The sequence below is a fragment of the Colius striatus genome, chromosome 24, assembly GCF_028858725.1.
Source record: "Colius striatus isolate bColStr4 chromosome 24, bColStr4.1.hap1, whole genome shotgun sequence".
In the NCBI taxonomy this organism is placed as follows: Eukaryota; Metazoa; Chordata; class Aves; order Coliiformes; family Coliidae; genus Colius; species Colius striatus.
Genome location: NC_084782.1, coordinates 5,819,296 through 5,837,836, shown reverse-complemented (window position 1 = coordinate 5,837,836; position 18,541 = coordinate 5,819,296). Strand labels below are relative to the sequence as shown.

The window sequence follows — 18,541 nt, the reverse complement described above, 5'->3', positions numbered from 1 at the left end:
CCGGGGTCGTTGTCGTCGTGTGTTGGGTGCCGGCTCATCCCAAGCACCGAACAGCTCCCGCGAGGCTGCCGTGTCCCGGGCACGTGGCACTCGGGGGCCTCGCCCACAGCCCCCCGGCCCGAGGGTCTCAGAGCTCATGGCACGGGGCAGAAGTGCCGTTGTCTCAGCTTTGTTGCTGGAGAAACCGAGGCTGGGGTAACTCGGGAGGCAGGAGCAGGGCCCTGGAGCCAAGGGGCTGTCCGCACGGGAGGCTCCGCTGTCCCTTGGGGCAGAGGCGTTTGTTGTCAGGGTTAGAGCAGGGCCCGCGGCTTTCCCCGGCTGCTGGGGGCTCTGAGCGCCCTGGGCTGCTGAGTCCCGGCCCCGGCAGGAGATGGGGCCGGTGCAGACACACGGAGCATCCGTCCCCCGGGGCTGGGCCGTGCTGACAGGCTGGGACGGAGGAGAACAGCCCGCGAGGTCGGCTGACTGCGCTTCCTGCCCTCGGCTCCGCTACCATAGATGGTCACGATGCGCAGCGCAGGGCGGGAGCGGGGCCGAGCCCAGCCGAGCCGAGCTGCGGGATCCAGCGCGGGCGGGAGCGGGGCTTAGCCGAGCCGAGCCGAGCCGAGCCGAGCTGCGGGATCCAGCGCGGGCGGGAGCGGGGCTGAGCCGAGCCGAGCCGAGCCGAGCCGAGCCGCGGGATCCAGCGCGGGCGGGAGCGGGGCTGAGCCCGGTTGCGGGGCTGAGCGCCGGGACGGGACTCTGCTGACATCTAGTGAGGGTGTCTCCTCCGGCTTCGTGCTCCCCGGAGCCCTCTGAGGGTTGGATCTTTGCGAGCAGCCGGTGGGTGGGAGTTGTGTGTGCTCGTGGTGAAGAGGCAGCTCACTACCGTCCCCTCTCCCCTCTGTGCAGCCCCCCGCGACTGCCCCAGCAACGGAGCCACATGGGGCTGAACCGATGGAGCAGAGACAAGAAGCTCTCTGCAGTCATCAATGCCAGTTGCCTGCTTTTCTGTGTTTCTCGCCTCATTTTCCACCCTGCCCACACCTGATCCACCTCTTGCCTCTGTCTCCATCCTGATCAGACACCTCAGGATCAACTGACATGATGCAAAATAGAAAAGGAGATACAACCCCTGCTTTTCTGTAGAGCTGGACTTTTGTGAGCCCAGCATCCTGCCTGGGTGCAGGGGCAGGGGGGCACAGGCAGGAGCCAGCCCCCAGGAGGAAGTGACCCTGAGGAGAGGAACTAGAACCAACCAGAGCATGAGGAGAGGAAGAGTATGGCTGAGGGGGGACTGCAGGCTGGCCCCAGGCTGGTCTGTTTGCTTCTGGGGTGGGTCTGTTCAGCTGAGCTTGGTTCCTGAAGGAACAAAGAACAAGTTCCTGGTAAGGCTGGGTCATGGAAGAGCTGCCTGTTTACAGGGCTGTAAACCAGGTCAGTGCTCTGTGGGGAATCCTGGTGCCCAGAAACCACACCAGCTTCTGGCCATGACTGTCCAGGGAAAGGCTCCCAGCTTGCCCTGCTGCTGCCAGGGGGCTGCTGCCTCATCCCCCCGTGCTCCAGGCACCACAGGAACATTTGCTTCTTTTCTTACAGCCATGATCTGTCTAAAATGCCTTTGTGTCCCCTGGACAATACCTTTTGGCTTGTTGCAGCCACAGTAGAGCACTTGTCTCTGCTCCATTGTGTGTGGGGAGGGGCCTTGTCCAAGCTGCAGCTCAGGTACTCAGCAGGCTCTGACCCCTCTGTGGTGCTGGGGCAGGGGCTGGGGCCCTGCTCTGCTCTCAGGGCTGGCTGAGACATCTGGGTCGGGTCAAGCCCGAGCACTGGCCGGCAGCAGCTTTTCAGTTCCCAGCAAAGCAATTGACAGGTTCATTTCTAGGAACAGAGAGCTCCTCAGTAAGCACCTCCCTGCCCTGTCACTTTCTGGCCACGTCCTGCAGCGCCTGGGCTGCTCCCAAGCTTGGAAACAGAGGTCTGCCAAACATTAACCAGAGCCCACCAAAACAGGTCAGTAGCCCCAGTCTCTGTTTGCAGATACAGTCAGTGACCTCAGCTGAGTGGCACAGACAAGGTGACCCCTGGGCATCCAGGAATGAATCCAGGGCACCCCTCACCCTGGCTTACCCCTGCCTGCCCCAGCTGGTGGCAGATCCCAGCCTAGCCAGGGAGCAGCAGCCAGGGACATATGGACCAGCTCACTGTGACCCGCTGGCCAGTGCCCCTGTCCCAGGCACAGCCCTGCTCCAGCAATGCTGTTCTTCCCCAAAGCTTCCCAGGGTGAGCTGATCCCCTCAGCAGGGTACCTGCATGGTCAGACATCCATTTCTGTGGGAGCCTGTGCTTGGCTCAGCTTGAAGTGTCTGTGAAACCAGCCCTGAGTGGTTCCTGCAGGTCCCTCAGCCCGGGAGCCAAGGGAAAACCCTCCCCACCAGCCCCTGTTGGAATACTTCATCAGTGTCTCCTGCTGCAGGATAAACCTGCAGCTCTTTGCCCTTTCCCTGAGGACAAGGAGGGGTGTTGTTGCTCACTCTCTGCAAGGAGAGACTTTTCACACTTCCCCTTTCCCCCCTGCAGGGTGAACAGCCCCAGCCTGGCTGCTCTCAGCTCAGGGCCCATCCTGCAGTCACTCATCTGCCTCACCCCAGAGGGGACCTGCCCCTGGCAGCATCACCCATGGTGACAGACAGAGGAGGTAAGTCCACTTTTGCAGGTCCATGTGCTGCCTTTGGCAATGGCTGATGTTTGCTTGGTTTGGTCCCCCCTGCAGCCATCTCCCAGGACAAGGGCCCTGTGGAGGTGAACGTGCCTGTGCCTCATCATCCCCCAGCCCCCTCCCTCTGTAATCACCACTGAAGCAAGACCTGGTCTCTGCATCAGGGCTGGAGTTCCGCCCAAGGCTCAGTGCTATCAGCTCCCAGGGTCATTTCTCCCCTCCCTCTATTTTCTTAAAAGCCCCAAATAGAAGAGGTGTGCTCAGTGAGGAGTGTCTGGGCCCTGCTTCAAGCTCAGGATGGCTTTAGTCTCTTGAGCTGGTTGCAAAGAACCTAAACAGAGACTCCTCATGAACCCTGCAGAGCCAAAGAAAAAGGAGAGGCAAAGAATGAAATGTCCCTGGTGCTGTTGCTGGTGAAACTCTTTGAAAAGAAAAGGGAACAGCAATCTTTCAGCTCCTTGGAGACAGCAGCAGTGCCTGCATCCCTCAGAGGCAGCCAGGGCAGAGCTGTGGGCAGGAGCTGACCCTGTGAATCGAGCCAGGGGCAGGCCAGGACATCTGCCACAACCTCAAGCTCTGTGCTTGGCTGGAGCACTGCTCTCCTCACCCTCCTCCTCCTCTTGCAGAGGGTGCAAGTGGCACCTACCTGCCGTGCCTGGGGGAAGCAGAGCACAGGTTGTATCCTGCCCTTCCTCCTTTGCTGCAGGCTCCATCCCGGGGAGCAGGGACCCTGAGGCTTTGGCTACTGCTGCCTCTTGCCCTCTGCTCAGCAGAAAGCCAGCTCCAGCCTCCCTGCATCACCTCTTCTGCTCCTGTCCTGGCCCACACCACGGTGGCAGAGTGGGGCCCAGCCAAGTGTTCCCAGCTCAGGTCTCAGCCCTCTGGCTGTTCTTCAATCCCCATTCCAGGCCATGGTACCCAAATGAGGAACAAGGGATGAGCCGCCCTTCCCCAGCCCCTGAGCAGAGGGGCTGCTCTCCCCTCAGACACCAACTCCACAGAGTGGGGAGGGGAGGGCTCTGCTCCTGGAGAGGGGAAGGTGAGGGAAGGTACAAATATCCCCAGACATCAGCACTTGCCCAGCACTGTGCCCTGGGAGAAAGGGCTCAGTGTCACCCACAGCCTGCATTCCCTTTCTCTCTGTGCCCCAGCTGCCTCTCCTGTTTCCAGCTCTGGGTTCACAATCTCCACAGCCAGCACTTTGATTTCATTCCTCCCTCCACCCCCCGTTGCCTCTTGAAAGGGAGGAAAATAATGGAGCCTTTGTAGTGCTGCTGCAGCGCAGGCAGGGAGCAGAGCTGCCTGGGAGCAAGGGGCTGGATTATGGCATTCCCGTGCCTGGGCTCAGGCCATCCTGCACCCCTGAGCCTGCAGAGGGGCAGCCCCAGCAGCACCAGCCACACAACAAACCTCTGCACAGCCACTCCAAAGACTTCCCCACTTTAATGTAAATTAGCATTAACATGTCCTCGCCCCCGGTTTCTGTACAGATATATACAAACAGCAAACTCCCTATTTACATCATTAAGTTAATTAGTCTCTATAAAAAAAGCACCCCAAAGAACAGCTTTCCAAGTTAGTGTCACAGGTAGAGGCAGCAGAGGCGAGCTCACGTCACAGTGTAATGTACACCAACCCGTCCGCAGCGCCCGGCTCGGAGCGCCCCGCGTGTAACGTACACTACCGGCGCTCTGCGGGGCGGCAGAGCTCGTGTTGCGGCGGCACAGCCCGGCCCCGCGGGCTCACACGATGCTGCCCAGCTCTGTGTTGTCCGACTCCGAGCTGCTGCCGCTCTCCTGTCTGCAGGGGAGGAGACGCGGGGTGAGCCCGAGCGAGCTGAACTCAGCCTGGGGCAGGGACGGCAGCGCCTCACACCGGCCCCAGACACGTTTCCTTTAGCGACTGGGGCGGGTTCCCCCCGCTGAGCTCAGAGTCAGGACTGGGAAAACAAGCCAGCCCTTCCCTCCTCGCCCCAGCACCCACCCACGGGGCCTGCAGGACTCCCGGGCAGGTCAGGGTGCGCTCCAACGCGCCTGGGCCTGCCCCTGCACAGCCCGCTGCCACGGCAGCCTGCCACCTCCAGACACGAGCCCACGCTCACCTCAAGTCCTGCAGGGCTTTCTTGTTTTTCCTCCGCTTCTCCTCATCGATGGGGTACAGCTTGAAGAGCAGCAGCCCCAGCAGGATCAGCACCACAGGCACGGCCGACACCAGCATCTTCAGGGTGACGTTCACCTGGCTGGGCTGGGAGCAGCCCCGGGTCTGGTACCCTGCAAAGCTGCAGACACAAAGGGACCTTCAGGCAAAAAGCTGAGCTCATAGGAGGCAAACCTGTCCCTGCAGGGAGAAGTTTGGAGCCACAGCTGCACTTAGACCCCTCCACCTCCCTCCAGCCCCTGGCAAGCAGAGCTGCCTGCGTGCAGAGGCACCAGACCGGGCTGCCTCCCTTCCTGGCCCTCAGCTCCCATGCAAGAACTCACTCTAAGCTGAGTGTGGAGATGCCCAGGGACACCCCAGAGGTAAACTTGGTGAAGAAGACATAGAAGGAGAAGAAGATGGCTTCGTGGCCATGGGACTCGGGGTGCTGCAGCTTGAAGTCATCGATGACGTCCGGGAGCATGGACCTGTGCAGTGGGATGGTGACGGCCAGGAGCGAGGCGACAAAGCATCTCCTCTCCCTGCTGAGAGGGATTCCCTCCCAGAGCCCCATCTTGGGCTGAAAACACTGCAGAAAGGCCTCTCAGGGATTTCTGGCCACTCAGGTCCTGGCAGCCCCTTGCCCAGCTCTCGGGGTGCGCTGCTGAGAGCGCCAGGCCCTCACTCACCAGGGCAGGAGGAAGGCGGCTGCAACACTGATCCCAGCGGCAACGGCCACGATGTAGGTGATGATGAGGTTACTGTCCAGGACAGCCACCATGATGAGGAAGGGGATGGCAGACTGCACAGGGGACAGAAACCAGCTTGGTGTCAGCAGTGCCTGACCCAGCCCCCCTGGCCTTTCCCCCCAGCCCTACAGCCGCAGGGGAGCAGCCGTGTGGCTTCCTCCCAGAGCCCCACAGCAGCCACTTCAGCTGCCCCTGGCCACAGCTGCGACAGCACCAAGAGCAGGATGAGGGATGGGCACCAAATCAGCAGCAGCTCTTGCCCAGCTGCAGGCCCTCTGGGGGGACACAGCTCTGCCCATCCCACGTGGGAAACGCCACCGTCTCGTGCAGCTCTGCGCTCGCAGGAGCCACTCACCGAGATGCCCACGTACACAGCCGTCTTCTTCCCAAAGCGGGTCAGGAACCACTGCCAGAGGGGAATGGTCAAGGTGGCCGAGAGCTGTGGGAAGAGAAGGGTGTCAGGGGGCCAATTACTGGCTCTGGGGAAACAGCTCTTCCCAGCAAGAAGCAGCTCCAGGGCACAGCTCCCTCCATCACGTGCAGGGTGCAGGCTTCCTCCATCGTGTTCCAGCTTTTTGCAGCACCTCTGATTTCCACACGCTGCCAGGGCTGGCATGCAGCCACACAGCCTGCTCCTGCCCTCATCCCAGCCTCGCCTGCCTCTGCTCCTGCTAAGAGGAGCTCACAATTGGAGGGACCGAGTGAGGCCACTTCCACCCTCCTTGCAGAGGGCCCTGGCACCACCAACCACCCCTCGGGGCACCCGGCAGGTGCCAGCACAGCTGCCCACGCAGAGAGAGGACCCAGATCAGACCTTAGTGCTGGGAGGACATCTGATCTTCTCACCAGAGCCTGCACACAGCAGGGACAAGAGCCAGGCTCTGGGAGACCTTGGCACCTTGGACCTGCCCCGTGCCACTGAGCAGAGGGTGGGAAGGGTTCCCAAGGATGAGGCAAGCTGGAAAGGGCTCTCGAGGAGCTGTTTTGCTGTATCTTCCCAGCAGAAAACACTGAGATGCTTTTCTCCAGGCCAAGGAGAAGGGAAAGAAGACAAAAGGCCCCCAGGGCTCCTGGTCTCCCCCATCTCTGGCCGGTTTCACACGGGAACAAAGACCTCGCTGTTCCTGGCACCCCCCAGCTGCTGCAGGACCTTTGGCAGCTCCTTCTCCCTCCTCCCTCCCAGGGAACCTGCGGTCACTGTCCCCACAGCCCCAGCCCCAAGGGCTCCAGGGCAGGCCCATACACACCATGATGGCCAGGAGGATGTTCTGGAACTCGTTGCGGAAGCCCAGGGTGTAGGTGCAGAAAAGGGCAAAGTTCCCCTCCAGCAGCTGTGGAGGAGGCAGAGAGTGGTGAGTGGGGACGAGCTCCTCACAGGCTGCACCCAAAGCATGGGCTGGGGAGGAGAGCACCTCAAAGGGATTGCAGCTCAAATACTGTGCTCAGTGCTGGGTGCCTCACTCACTGCCACAGGGACACTGAGGGGCTGCAGCGTGGCCAGAGCCGGGCACAGAGCTGGGGAAGGGGCTGGAGCACAAGGGGCTGGGGAGGGGCTGAGGGAATGGGGGGGTTGAGCCTGGAGAAGAGGAGGCTGAGGGGAGCCAGGAGCCCTCTCTGACCCTCACAGGAGGCTGCAGTGAAGTGAGAGTCAGTTGTGGTTGGAGCCGAGGCAGAACTGTTTCCCTGAGAGGGGTGTCAGCCCCTGTGCCAGGCTGCCCAGGGAGCTGGGGGAGTGCCCAGCCCTGGAGGGATCCCAAAGCCGTGGGGCTGAGGTGCTGAGGGCTGTGGGTCAGTGCTGGGCTGGGCAGGGTGAGGGCAGGGCTGGGACTGCAGCAGCTCCAGGGCTTTAACAACTGATACCAAATGGTTCTGTGATTCTATCAAAGGGGCCATTCACTGACCCATCTGAGGGCACGAGGCCACATCCTTCCTCTCTGCCCGGGGCAGCCCCAGCCTGCCAGGTCCCTTTTGTGCCCCATGTCTGAGCTGTGCTGCTGTCCCTCCCTCTGCCCATCCCCAGGCCTGGCTGTGCTCACCATGAAGGCCAGCGAGGTGAAGAGGAAGCCGGCGATGAGCTTGATGTAGGCACCATGGTTCATCACCAGCTTCAGCCCCTGGAAGAAGGAGACAGGCTGGTCCGACCGGAGCTCTGAGGACTCTGGGGAGCAGAGCAGCCCATCGTTAGACCCAGGGAGGCAGCAGCCTTGGGTGCCAGGGGGCAGTGCCTCACGCCGGCTGCTGGGCACCCTGCACCAGCCCCTGCCACCTGCAGCATCCCCCCGATGCAGTCAGGGCAATGCCCCCACGCAGGGGTCCCTCTGCCCCAGGACAAGCAGAGCTGGTTGCAGAGGGGGGGAAGCAGCTGCCGTGTGGGTGTCAGCTCACCCCACGTCCCGGCTGCCACTAACAGCCCGGCCAGAACGGCGCGAGGAAGGGTGTTTGTGCCAGGCAGAGCCGCGTCCTCGGGGCTGTGCTGGAGCCTTCCCTGGAGATGCTGCGGCCTCCTGCCCTTCCCCAGCTCTGCTGCCCCTCTCCTGGGGGCTGAGGGCTCGGCCAGGGCCCTGCAGCACACCCCAGGGCTCACCTCTCCTCTCCCACACGCCCAGCGACAGGATCACGGCGCAGAGCACGTAGAGCCCCCCGATGACCCCCGCAGCAATCATGTAGGCGTTCCTCTGCCAGGACAGGGGGCAGCAGTGAGGGAGGGGGCTCATCCCCATCACAGAGTGAGCATTCCAGGGGCTGCCAGCAGCTTCCCCCCACCCTTACCGTGTCTGTGAGCAACCCAGTGTCATGGGTCATGTTCAGCTCCTCCATGGCCACCGAGGAGTTGAACCTGCTGATGAAGATGGGGCTCTCGATGCAGGGAGTGGCCACGTTGCCCACGATCTGGCCCTGGATGGCTGTGCCCAGCACAGTGCCCAGCACTTCCACTGTCATACCTGGAGGGAGAGGCCAGTGGGACTGAGCTCAGCCCTTGGGCAGCCAGGGCCTGGGTGCAAAACCCCTTCCCACAGCAGAGCCCCCGCAGCTGCAACTCGCTGCCCTTCTCCAGGAGAAGGGAGCCAGCCCAGCTCTCCTGCAGCTCCCTCCAAACCACCACGTGATACAGCCACAGGGAAGGAGAATGTCAGCCGGGGAAACTGAGGCAGGGAGAGATGCCAAGTCTCGGTCATGCTGCTCACGCTGCTGTATGACAAAGCAAAGACTCAGGAGCTCAGATCCACCATCATCTGCTCCAGGCACGTGGCCATAACAGGGAGCAGCTCCCCACCAGCCCAGACAGGGGTGTCTGCTGGGACAGGAAGAGTCTCATCAGCTGCAGTTCAAGCCCTGAAGGATGTTCACTGCACCATCCTTGGGGTAGGGTGTGCTCAGAGGAGCAGGGAGGAGGGCTGAGCCCCAGGGAAGGAGCTGAGCACTGGCCATGGCAGGAGGGGAAGGGGAAGGGAATCCTTACGGTAGGCAGTGGCCGAGTCCCGCTCGCTCTGCTCTCTGCTGATGAACATGGTCAGTGCTGAGTAGGGCACGTGGAAGCACTGCAACGGCACGAGGAGAAGTAGCTCAGGGACAGGAACCTGCCCCTCTGTGTAGCTCAGGGAGGTGGAGGCAGGGATTTGTCCTCTCCATCCCTCAGCCACTGGCCCTGGCACGTGCAGGATCCAACTCACCGTCACAAGGGTCTGGAAGATGCAGTAGAAGACGAGGTACCACATCACTTGGCCTCTGGAGATGTCTGGCACAAACCAGATGAGGAAGTAGGAGATGACAGCAAATGGGGTGGAGAAGATGATCCTTTGGGAACACAGTGTGAGCCTCAGAGACACAAACCCTGGGTAACCACCCCACCAGCCCCACTCCCCGCTGCCACACGACCAGTGGGGTTCAGGCATCTGATCTGGGGGCTCCTGAGCTGCCCTGGGGTAGCTCCTCCTTGCTCCAAATGCTTGGAGGGCGTGTGGTTGCCACAGACCAGGCTAAAGGCATCAGCTCAGGTCTCACAGGGCAGGAAGGCCTGACTCAAGACTTTCAGGGAAGAGCTTTATTTCCAAAAGCAGACGGCTCTGTTTCGGTGGAAGTGATTGATCTGCTCCTGCCTTTGGCTTCCAGCCCAGGCCTGACCTCTCCCCCAGGCAGCAGGATGTCATCACCTCCTCATCCCAGCCAGAGCTGGGGAGCAGCTGGGCAGCACAGCCCCATGGGCCCCCCAGCCAAGTGCCTCTCACCAGCTTGGCCTCACTGCCAGCCTCAGGGTCACCCCCTGTCTGCTGGCAGGGACGGGGCAGCAGCAGCCTGGCTCCTGCTTCCACCCCTGCCCAAGCCCTCAGAGCTGTGGACACAGAGACATGGGACAAAGCCCAGGAGAGGATGAGAGGGGATTGCTCAAGCACTAGGTCTTGGCAGCAGTCCCTGGCAGTGGCACTGGCCAGTGAGGGTGGCTGCAGAGCATCTTCCAGTGCATGGCAAAGCCCTTGTCCTGCTGCAGCCCAGGCAGGGAACAGCTCAGTCCTACAGCAGCAGCCCGAGGACACCACAGGCACACAAGTCTCCCATCACTGGGGGAGGCACAGGAGGAATTCCTCCTGCTGGAGGGATGGGAGCCACGTGTCGAGGTTCCATCCCCATCTTTAGGAGACCAACTGTTGCTCAGGGCTTTGCAAGCACCACACACCACGAGCTACAGGCTGCATCCTGGCCTGAAGCCAGGGGACTAGGCACAGGCCAGCTGTGCCCATGCCAGCGTACAGGCAGACCTTTCCTTTGGGGCTGAGGTACAGGACACAAAGTGCAGGGAAAGGAGAGGAGAGGAGAGGAGAGGAGAGGAGAGGAGAGGAGAGGAGAGGAGAGGAGAGGAGAGGAGAGGAGAGGAGAGGAGAGCTGGGAGGTGAATGTCCCGGATGGGATGGGGAGCGCAGGCACTGCACAGGACCCAACACATGCACATTCTTCCGTGTGCACGTCACCCAGGGAGGTGGGGGAAGGGGCTGCAGACACTCCCCTGCTCTCCCTCCCCTCCCCTCCCCTCGCTGCTTATCGCTGCAGACGTGGAAGCGAAGGGGAATTTTGAATGAGTCACCGCAGCCGCGCAAGAACCGCGTCACGTCCCCAGCGCCCGCAGCAGCCACGCAACCCCCGGCCCAACGCACAGCGCGGTGCCGAGCCCTGGCCACCATGACCCTCCGCTCCTGGCAGGGGCGGACGAGTGACTCTCCTGTGAGTGACTCTCCTGCGAGTGACTCTCCTGCCTGAGTTACCCTGGGCCCGGCCGAGGTGATTAAGGCACTTTGGCGGCTGGTGACGCGCCCGCCCGCCATTGGCCCCGCGCGATGGTGTGTTCCTTTGTGCCACATCCACACCCCTCACGGCCGTTAACTGTTTGCACTGAACGTGGAAGCCAGAGCTCCTCGGTCCCAGCAGCGCAAGGAGGAGTTTGGGCACTGGGAAGTGTGGGGTGATGGAGGCAGCGGGAGCCTGCCGAGGGCTGCGGGCACAGCATGGTCCGGGCACAGGCGGCGCCGGGTGAGCCCAGCCACAGCCACAACCGCGCCAAAAAGCCTTTCAAAAAGAAAGAAGTGAAAGGGGGAGAGGTGATGGCCCTGGGCAAGGTCTGCTCTGCCCTGCCCTCCCTCCGGAGCAGCCGCCAGCGCTGAGCTACTGCTGCCAGCAGGGGCTCGACCTCGCGGGTCAGACCCTCCAGAAACTCTGGGCAACAAACCCTGGAGCACAGGGGGTTCCACGGGGTCACCTCCGGGCAATGAGGCTGGGGTCGGGCAGCAGCTCCTGCCTTTGCACGAGGGCAGCCACAGCAGCTCTGCAGCCACAGCAGCCCCGGGGCTGTGCAGCCCCCCCAGCCACCAGGTCGGGGTCGGGAGGTTTAAACTCAGCTGCCCTCCATCCAAACTGGACTGGGCACATTGCCCTTGAGCCCTGTACGACAGCAGCGAGCTCCTGGCAGGCAGCTGCCCCGGCGCTGCCGAGGGGCCCAGCACAAGTTCAAAGCTCTGGCTAATTTTAACGAAGCAGGAGCCGTTTGGAGGAATGCAGCAGCTCCATCCCCACCCCCCAGGGCCCAGCCCCGCGAGCTGCATCCATCCCTGCCCCCATGCCTCTAATCTCCAGACCCCAGACCCACCACACACGGCTGCACAAACTATTTCAGGCCGACTGCAACTGCCCAGGGCTATTCCAGGCAAGCTCGGAAGCAGAGGGTGTAATCTGCAGGGGAAAGGACAGCAGCCCTCTCATTCCACTCCCCCTGTGCCCACCCTCTCGGCTGCATTGTACTTCAGTGCCTGCTGCTGCTTATTTCAGTGCAGGACATGCCCCCCTGTCCTGGCTCTGGCATTGGCAGCGTGTCCTGCCCAGGGGTGGGTGCTCAGGGCTACCCCAGCTCTGCCCTGGGCACAGGCACCAGCCCATCAGGGCTTCACGAAGCCCAGCCCATCCGCTCTGCACCCCTTTGCTCCCGAGGGCAGGGGAAGCTCCCAGCCCACGTGCAGACAGCCAGCTCCCTGACAGCCGCTTCCCTGCCACAGGGAATCCCTCGTGACTGTCAGACGGCACCCACCACCCTGCATCAGCCACCCACAGCCTGCGGGTGCAATGCCACCGACCTGGGCTCAGCAGCCACCGCGGGAACAAAGTCCAAAGCTCTCAGGGAGAGGATGGAGCTGCTGCAGGCAGCTGGGACACAGAGGACAAGTGGGACCAGCTTGGACTAGGACGGCGTGGGAGCAGAGTAACAGGCACAGACTTTAAACCTGAGCTGTTGACAACACCTCGAGTTTTTTGGGGCACTTGGCATCTCACCTGAGCGAGACAGGTTGTCAGCACGCCCTGCCCTGCAAAGCTCATGCCAAGGGAGCCCAGACCTGCCGGGAAGGACTGTGGCACAGCAGGCGGGGCCGTGGGGAGCTGCTGAGGGCTCTTACCAGGGCATCAGGCGGCCAAAGCGGGTCCACGGTGTTTTACTGATGAAGAATCCCACCATGGGGTCCGTGACGGCGTCCCAGGCTCTCCCCACAAACAGGATGATGGAGGCATAGAAAGGGTGCAGCTGTGGGAGGAAGATCTCGTGTCAGGCCCCACAAACCCCTGTTTTCCCTTCCTGAGCTCCTCAGGACCTTCCCAACCGTGCTGCAGCCCCAGTGCCATTGGGGTTCACTCCCTCAGCCTTTCCCCTCCCTGCCAGCGCTGTCCCAGCACGCTCTTTCCACACCAACCTCCCTCACTTCAGAGCAGAGCTCCCCAAAACCCACCCACAGCCGGCACGAGGGTTTCCCACGGGCGCTTCTCCGCGTGGCTTCCCTCGCACCGACACCCGCGACGTCCCGCGGCTCCGGGGCGACCGACACCCGCACACGTCGCTTCCCGCGGCGAGCCCCGGGAGCGAACCGGCGCCGCGGATCCGTCCCCCCTTCCCCAGCCCGGCCCCGGCCGCACCTGCGCTACGTCCAGGAGGTAGATCTGAAGGAAGAAGCCGAGAGCGCAGCCCGTGATCTGGTACGGCGCCCCCCCGACGGCGTAGCACAGCTTGCTGCACACCGACAGCCGCTCCCGGCTCTCCTGCAACCGGGATGGGCGTTAGCGCGGCCGGCACGACACCCCCCGGCCCCGGAGCAGCCCCCCGGCCCGGCCCCGGCTCACCCTGCGGCGGGGCTGGCGGCAGGAGGGCGGCAGGAGCCCCCCGGGCCGGGCCCGCTCCGCGCCGCCGCCCCCGGCCATGCGTGCGCCGGGATCAATGGCCCCGCAGCGCCCCGCGCACGGGCCTTGTACCGGCAGCGCCCGCCCCGCCCCGCCCCGCCTCCCGCCGCCCGGCGCTGCCTCCCGCCCCCTCGGACCCAGCCTTCCTCCGCGCTTCCCCCGCTCCCTCGTCCCTGTGTCCCCAGCCCTCGTCCCCCATCCTTCCATCCCTCCAGCTCTCATCCCTCCATTCCCCTCTTTCCCCCTGTCCATTTCCCCTCCCTTGCTCCTCATCTCTCGTTCCTTCATCTCTCCATTCATTCTCATCCTCCTGTTCTCCCATCTCTCATCCTCATCCCCTCATCCTCTGTCCCTTATCCCCCAGCTCTCTGTCCCCCATCCCTTCATCCCCCAACTCCTCGTCCCCATCCCTCATGTCCCTGCTCCAGCCCTTCCTCCAGCCCTCCCCTTTCTGCAGCTCCTCATCCTCCCCCCGACGTGCCCCATTGATGGCAGAGGCTCAGCACCGTCCTACAAGGGGACAAGGAACGGAAGAAGCTTCATCATCCTCCACTTGTCTCGGGCTATGAGCGTTCAAAGATGACCCTGAGCTGTGCCAGGAGCTGGGGCTGCACAGCGTGGCAGCCAGTGCCACTGTGGCAGCCAGTGCCAATGCCTCACTGCCTCACTGCCTCGCTGCCTCGCTGCCGAGCTGCCGAGCTGCCTCGCTGCCGAGCTGCCTCGCTGCCCCACTGCCTCCCTGCCTCGCTGCCTCACTGCCTCGCTGCCTCGCTGCCTCACTGCCTCACTGCCTCGCTGCCTCGCTGCCTCGCTGCCTCGCTGCCTCACTGCCTCGCTGCCTCACTGCCTCACTGCCTCGCTGCCACCTGGAGCTGCCCTCACAGGAGCCTGGGGCCGGGCAGGGGGCTGGGCACCGAGCAGGACCCGGTGGGCAGCAGACAGTGGTGGGTGGCCCCCGCCGTGCAGCTCCAGGCACTTCCCATTTTCAGGAGCTGGTGTCACCAGTGACTCAGGGTTTCCTGCCCCTCGTACCATGTGCGTGGTGGGTTCCCCAGCGCTGCCACACGTCACATCCCACACGTCAGAGCTGCCGGGACGGGGCCTCGTGAGGCGCTTCGGGCTGCCCAGATGTGTTGAGTAACCCAAAACGCTCTGAAGCAAGAGGGGAGGGAGGGGTGGGCAGCACCACTCACCCTGGCAGGTTGGCCCCGTGCCCCCTGTGCTGTGCTGGCTCGGGTCTGGCATTGGGCAGCCCCAGGACTGGTACTGGGAGTGGGCTTGTGCCTCTGCTGCTGGGACATGTGTGATGAGTTGAACGGACTCTGCGTTCCCTGAGCGTCAGGAGGTGAGGGGATGAGCGTGGCCAGGCCCTGCAGTGAGCAGCAGGGACGGTGTGAAGGGGGTCACTTGGTTTTGGGGTCTGTGCTGCCTCCTGTGCTGGGGGCTGAGGGAAGCCTGTGGCCATGCTGTGTGGCTGCTGCCAGCTGCCCCCTGCCTCTGGGGCTGCCATGGGGTAGAGGGCTCTGGGCACGACCCTGTCCCAGGGCAGCATCGGTGCCTCCAGTGGGGATATCCCTGTGGGTTTAGTCAGAGGAGAGGCATTTGCCGTTCCTGGAGGCACCAGGCTCCTGGGAGCTGAGTGATCTTGTCCTCAGCTCCCCATTGTGTTGGGCTCCAGCCCTCTTGCTCTGCTCCCTTTGTCCCAGGGGCTCCTCAGAGCCCGATGCCTTTGACATTCCTGGCCTTGAGCTGAGAAACCGCCTGGGGGCAAAGGCAGCTTTAGGGGAACAATGAGCAGCCCTTTGTGCTGGAGTCTGTGCAGAAAGGCCAGAGAGGTGCAGCCCTGCCTCACATTAGCAGTGGGAGAAGCAAAAAGACCAAGATTTCCCTGGATTAGGAGGGTTTTCACCCCCAAATCTGGTATTGCTGGATTTCCAGTGGGGGGTTTTAGACCTTCCTCCCAAGCAGATGCTCTGGGGGAACTTCACAGAGAGAAATGAGCCACCAAGGGCTGGTGCCAGGGAAGATGAGGGTGCAGCAGTTCATGCCAGGCTGGGGGATCCTCAGGGACCCTCAGGAGCTTGGGGTTGAGCCTCTCGTGGGGTCACCCAGGACCAGCACAGTGCGATGTTCTTGCAGGCAAGAGCTCAAATCCCCTCTGACCATGCTACAGCATCTCACCCTCCCTGTCCCTGAGCTGAGCACAGCAGTGGGTTCTGGGGGGTTTAGTGGCCAGGACCTATCTCCCAGCCCTGGATAGGGATGGGAGCTGCACCAGTGGGTGACAGCTCTGTCATCCTGCCCCCCACCCACACGTCCCCTCTGTCCCACACCCAGCACAGCCTGGAGCAGGAGCTGAGCAAGCGTGAGCACACCTGAAACCAGACAGCCCTGCCAGGCTGGGCCAGCCAGCACAGGGAGCACAGCCTGGAGGGGAACAGCAGCCAGGTGGGCCCAGAGCTGCTGGGGGGGCAGGGACTACGGGCAGGAGACTCCTCAGCATGGGGACAGCAGTGCCTGCATGGGGGTATCCGTGTCTGCATGCTGCAGAGCTTCTCCAGAGCATCTCTCAGGGCATCTGCAGGGTATGTTGGGGCAAAATGGGTCTGGGGGTGTGGGGATGAGGAGGCAGCAGGTCTGGAGGCAATGGTGTGTTTTCCTCCCCCTTCCTGCTGAATCCAGAGCTGGAGGTTGTGCCTCAGGGAGCTGGGGCTGGTGAGACCCTGGGGCCATGAGCTCTGCCCCCTGCCCCGTACGGGTGGGCAGCATTTCCTGGTGCTCCTGCAGCCTGGGAGGACTCAACTGGCGTTTCACAAGGGTCCAGCTGGAGCCTGTGGCTGCTTCAGGAGGCAAAGGGGACGTGTTGCAGGGCAGCACACGGCAGCCACCCTGCGCTGCCCAGTCCTCACGTGGGACAGCAGGTCACAAGGCTGAGGGGGGTCAGATGGGGCTGGGATGTGTTGGCACAGGGGCTCACAGCCTCTGGGGAGCCAGCACCCCCAGGGACAACCCCAGCAGGGCAGCAGGATGGGGACAGCCAGAGGCAGAGCCCAGCTCAGGGTGCCCCTGGGACACGTGTCAGGCTCGGGGTGGCTGCCACCGTGGGGAAACACATCGGTGCTGGAGCTTCAAAGTCCAGCTGTGCTGTCAGTGCGGATCCAAAGGGCAGGAGCTGGAGCGGTGCCCCGGCAGCTCTGGTGCAGCTGTGCCAATGCCTCAGGCAGGTGCTGTGGAGCTGTGCCAGAGCCCTGCTCCTGGGGGACACGATGGGGTGCTGGCCTGGCCCTCCCAGCCCTGTTACCCACGGTGCTGCAGGTCCTGAAGCACCCACTCACCCTTGTTTGTGCAGCCGGTGCAGGCGCTGGCAGAGAGGCTCTTGGGTCCTGTTTGCCAAATACCTGGAGAGGCTGGGATGAAAGAGCTGTGTGCTTCCCCTCCAGCCCTCTCCAGCTGTGATTTCACACCTTCAAAGTCCCCAGAGCCCCTTGAAGCCAGGACAATCTCCTGCCTCACCCTGGGAAAAGCCAGAGAGGTCCTCAAGGACAGCAGGGAGGGAGAAGGAGACATGGGCAAGAGCTACAGGTTGTAGGAGCCTTTGGTCCTGTGCCTGGGGGTGTGCTGGTGTTGGAGCAGGCAGGCTGGGGCAGTGCCAGCTGTGGCCCCAGCCACGAACCCCTGTCCTGCAAGTGCAGGAACAGGACGAGTCTCCAGAGCCCCTGTGGCAGCTCAGCCCCTGCCCTTAGTGCTGACAGAGCAATTTGTTTCCTAAAGAGAAAGCGAAGGCTTCACCCACGTGTCCTGAGGAGGGCAAAGGGTTGGAAATAGCCCTGAGGCAGGCGAACCTTGGCTGGGGACACCCTGGAGATGTGCCCAGGGCTCCCAGCCCAGCTGGGGACTGGGACTGGTGCCGAGACCCTGAGAGAGAACTTTAGCCTGGGCTTCTCAGGGATGCCTGGGTCCAGGAGCTCCTGCCCCAGCCTGGTGGTCTTGTGGGCAGGATTGGGATGCTGTGGACAGACCAGAGGGGGGATGTAGGGTGCTGCAGCCGTCGTGGGGACCCCACAGCACCCTCATGCAGGGGAAACAACAGCCCCAGACACGGCACCCTCCCGCCGTGCTGTCCCAGGCTGGAGAGGTTGTGCACACTCAGCTGCACCCCACGCCAGCAAGGAAAGTGCCGGAGCAGCCTTGGGGCATCCCCCACATGCTGGGGAACCCTCGGGACAGACCCCCCGGCCCCAGCCCCGCTGCGCCACCGGCGGCGGTTCCCACAGTGACCAGCAGGCGGCGCCCCGCGCCCGCCGGTGGTGGCAGCAGCAGCCCGGAGTGGGGATGGGATGGGATGGGATGGGATGGGATGGGACGGGACGGGACGGGATGGGATGGGATGGGATGGGATGGGATGGGATGGGATGGGATGGGATGGGATGGGATGGGATGGGATGGGATGGGATGGGATGGGATATGTTGGGTTGTGCCAGTCTGTGCTGGGCTGTTCTGTGCTGTGCTGTGCTGTGCCAGGCTGTGCTGACCTGTTCTGTGCTGGGGTGTGTTGCACTGTTCTGGGCCGTGCTGGGCTATGCTGGGCTATTCTGGGCTGTTCTGGGCTGTTCTGGGCTGTGCTTGGATGCACTGGGCTGGACTAGACTAGACTGGCCTGGATACTGTTGGACTGGACTGTGATGGGCTGCGCTGGGCTCATGAAGGTTGTGCTGGACTGGGCTGATTGTTCCCTGCAGGGTCAGTGCTGCAGCCCCTGTGCCCCCCAGTTCCCGGTGCCACTGGCTGGGGTGGATCTGGTGGCCACGACTGCCCTGGGTGGCAAATGGAGGGTGCTGGGGCTGAAGTGGGTCAGTGGGTCAGTGGGTGATATGAAGATGATTCTACTTGTCTTGGGTGGGCAAACAGTGCCACTGCAGCCCATGTCATCCCCTCCCTCCCCCCAGGCCGCTGCTCCAGGCTCTGCTGGAAGCTCCCAGCCCCTCGGGGGGGTGGTTTCAGAGGTGTGAAGCTTCTGTCTGGACCTGCCAGGGCTTTGGTGGCTGTGGCCCCGCTGCTGTGGCTGCAGGGAACGGCAGCGATACCCACCCGGTGCGGGCTCGGGAGCCCAGGGGCAGCGGGGAGACCCCCAGGAATGGACGGGGGGGATATGGGAAAGGGCAGCCGGGGTGATCCCTGCCCCGACGCGCCAGGGGGCTGCGAGGGTCCCGGGGAGCAGCGCAGGGGCGGGACCGGGAAAGCCTCGTCTGAGTGG

General features: G+C 63.0%; 1 protein-coding gene across 1 annotated transcript; it reads right to left on the bottom strand.

Annotated features, from left to right (window-relative positions):
• Positions 1-4,138: 4,138 nt before the first annotated feature.
• MFSD2A (MFSD2 lysolipid transporter A, lysophospholipid) lies at positions 4,139-13,308 on the bottom strand. The gene is made up of 14 exons (XM_062014588.1): positions 13,231-13,308; positions 13,027-13,149; positions 12,516-12,640; positions 9,255-9,378; positions 9,044-9,122; positions 8,353-8,525; positions 8,168-8,258; positions 7,620-7,741; positions 6,831-6,914; positions 5,939-6,022; positions 5,524-5,636; positions 5,179-5,322; positions 4,800-4,976; positions 4,139-4,498 (listed from the first exon to the last, which is right to left on the bottom strand). The coding sequence occupies exons 1-14, from the start codon at positions 13,306-13,308 to the stop codon at positions 4,441-4,443; spliced, it is 1,575 nt and encodes a 524-aa protein (XP_061870572.1). The 3' UTR covers positions 4,139-4,440.
• Positions 13,309-18,541: the final 5,233 nt, after the last annotated feature.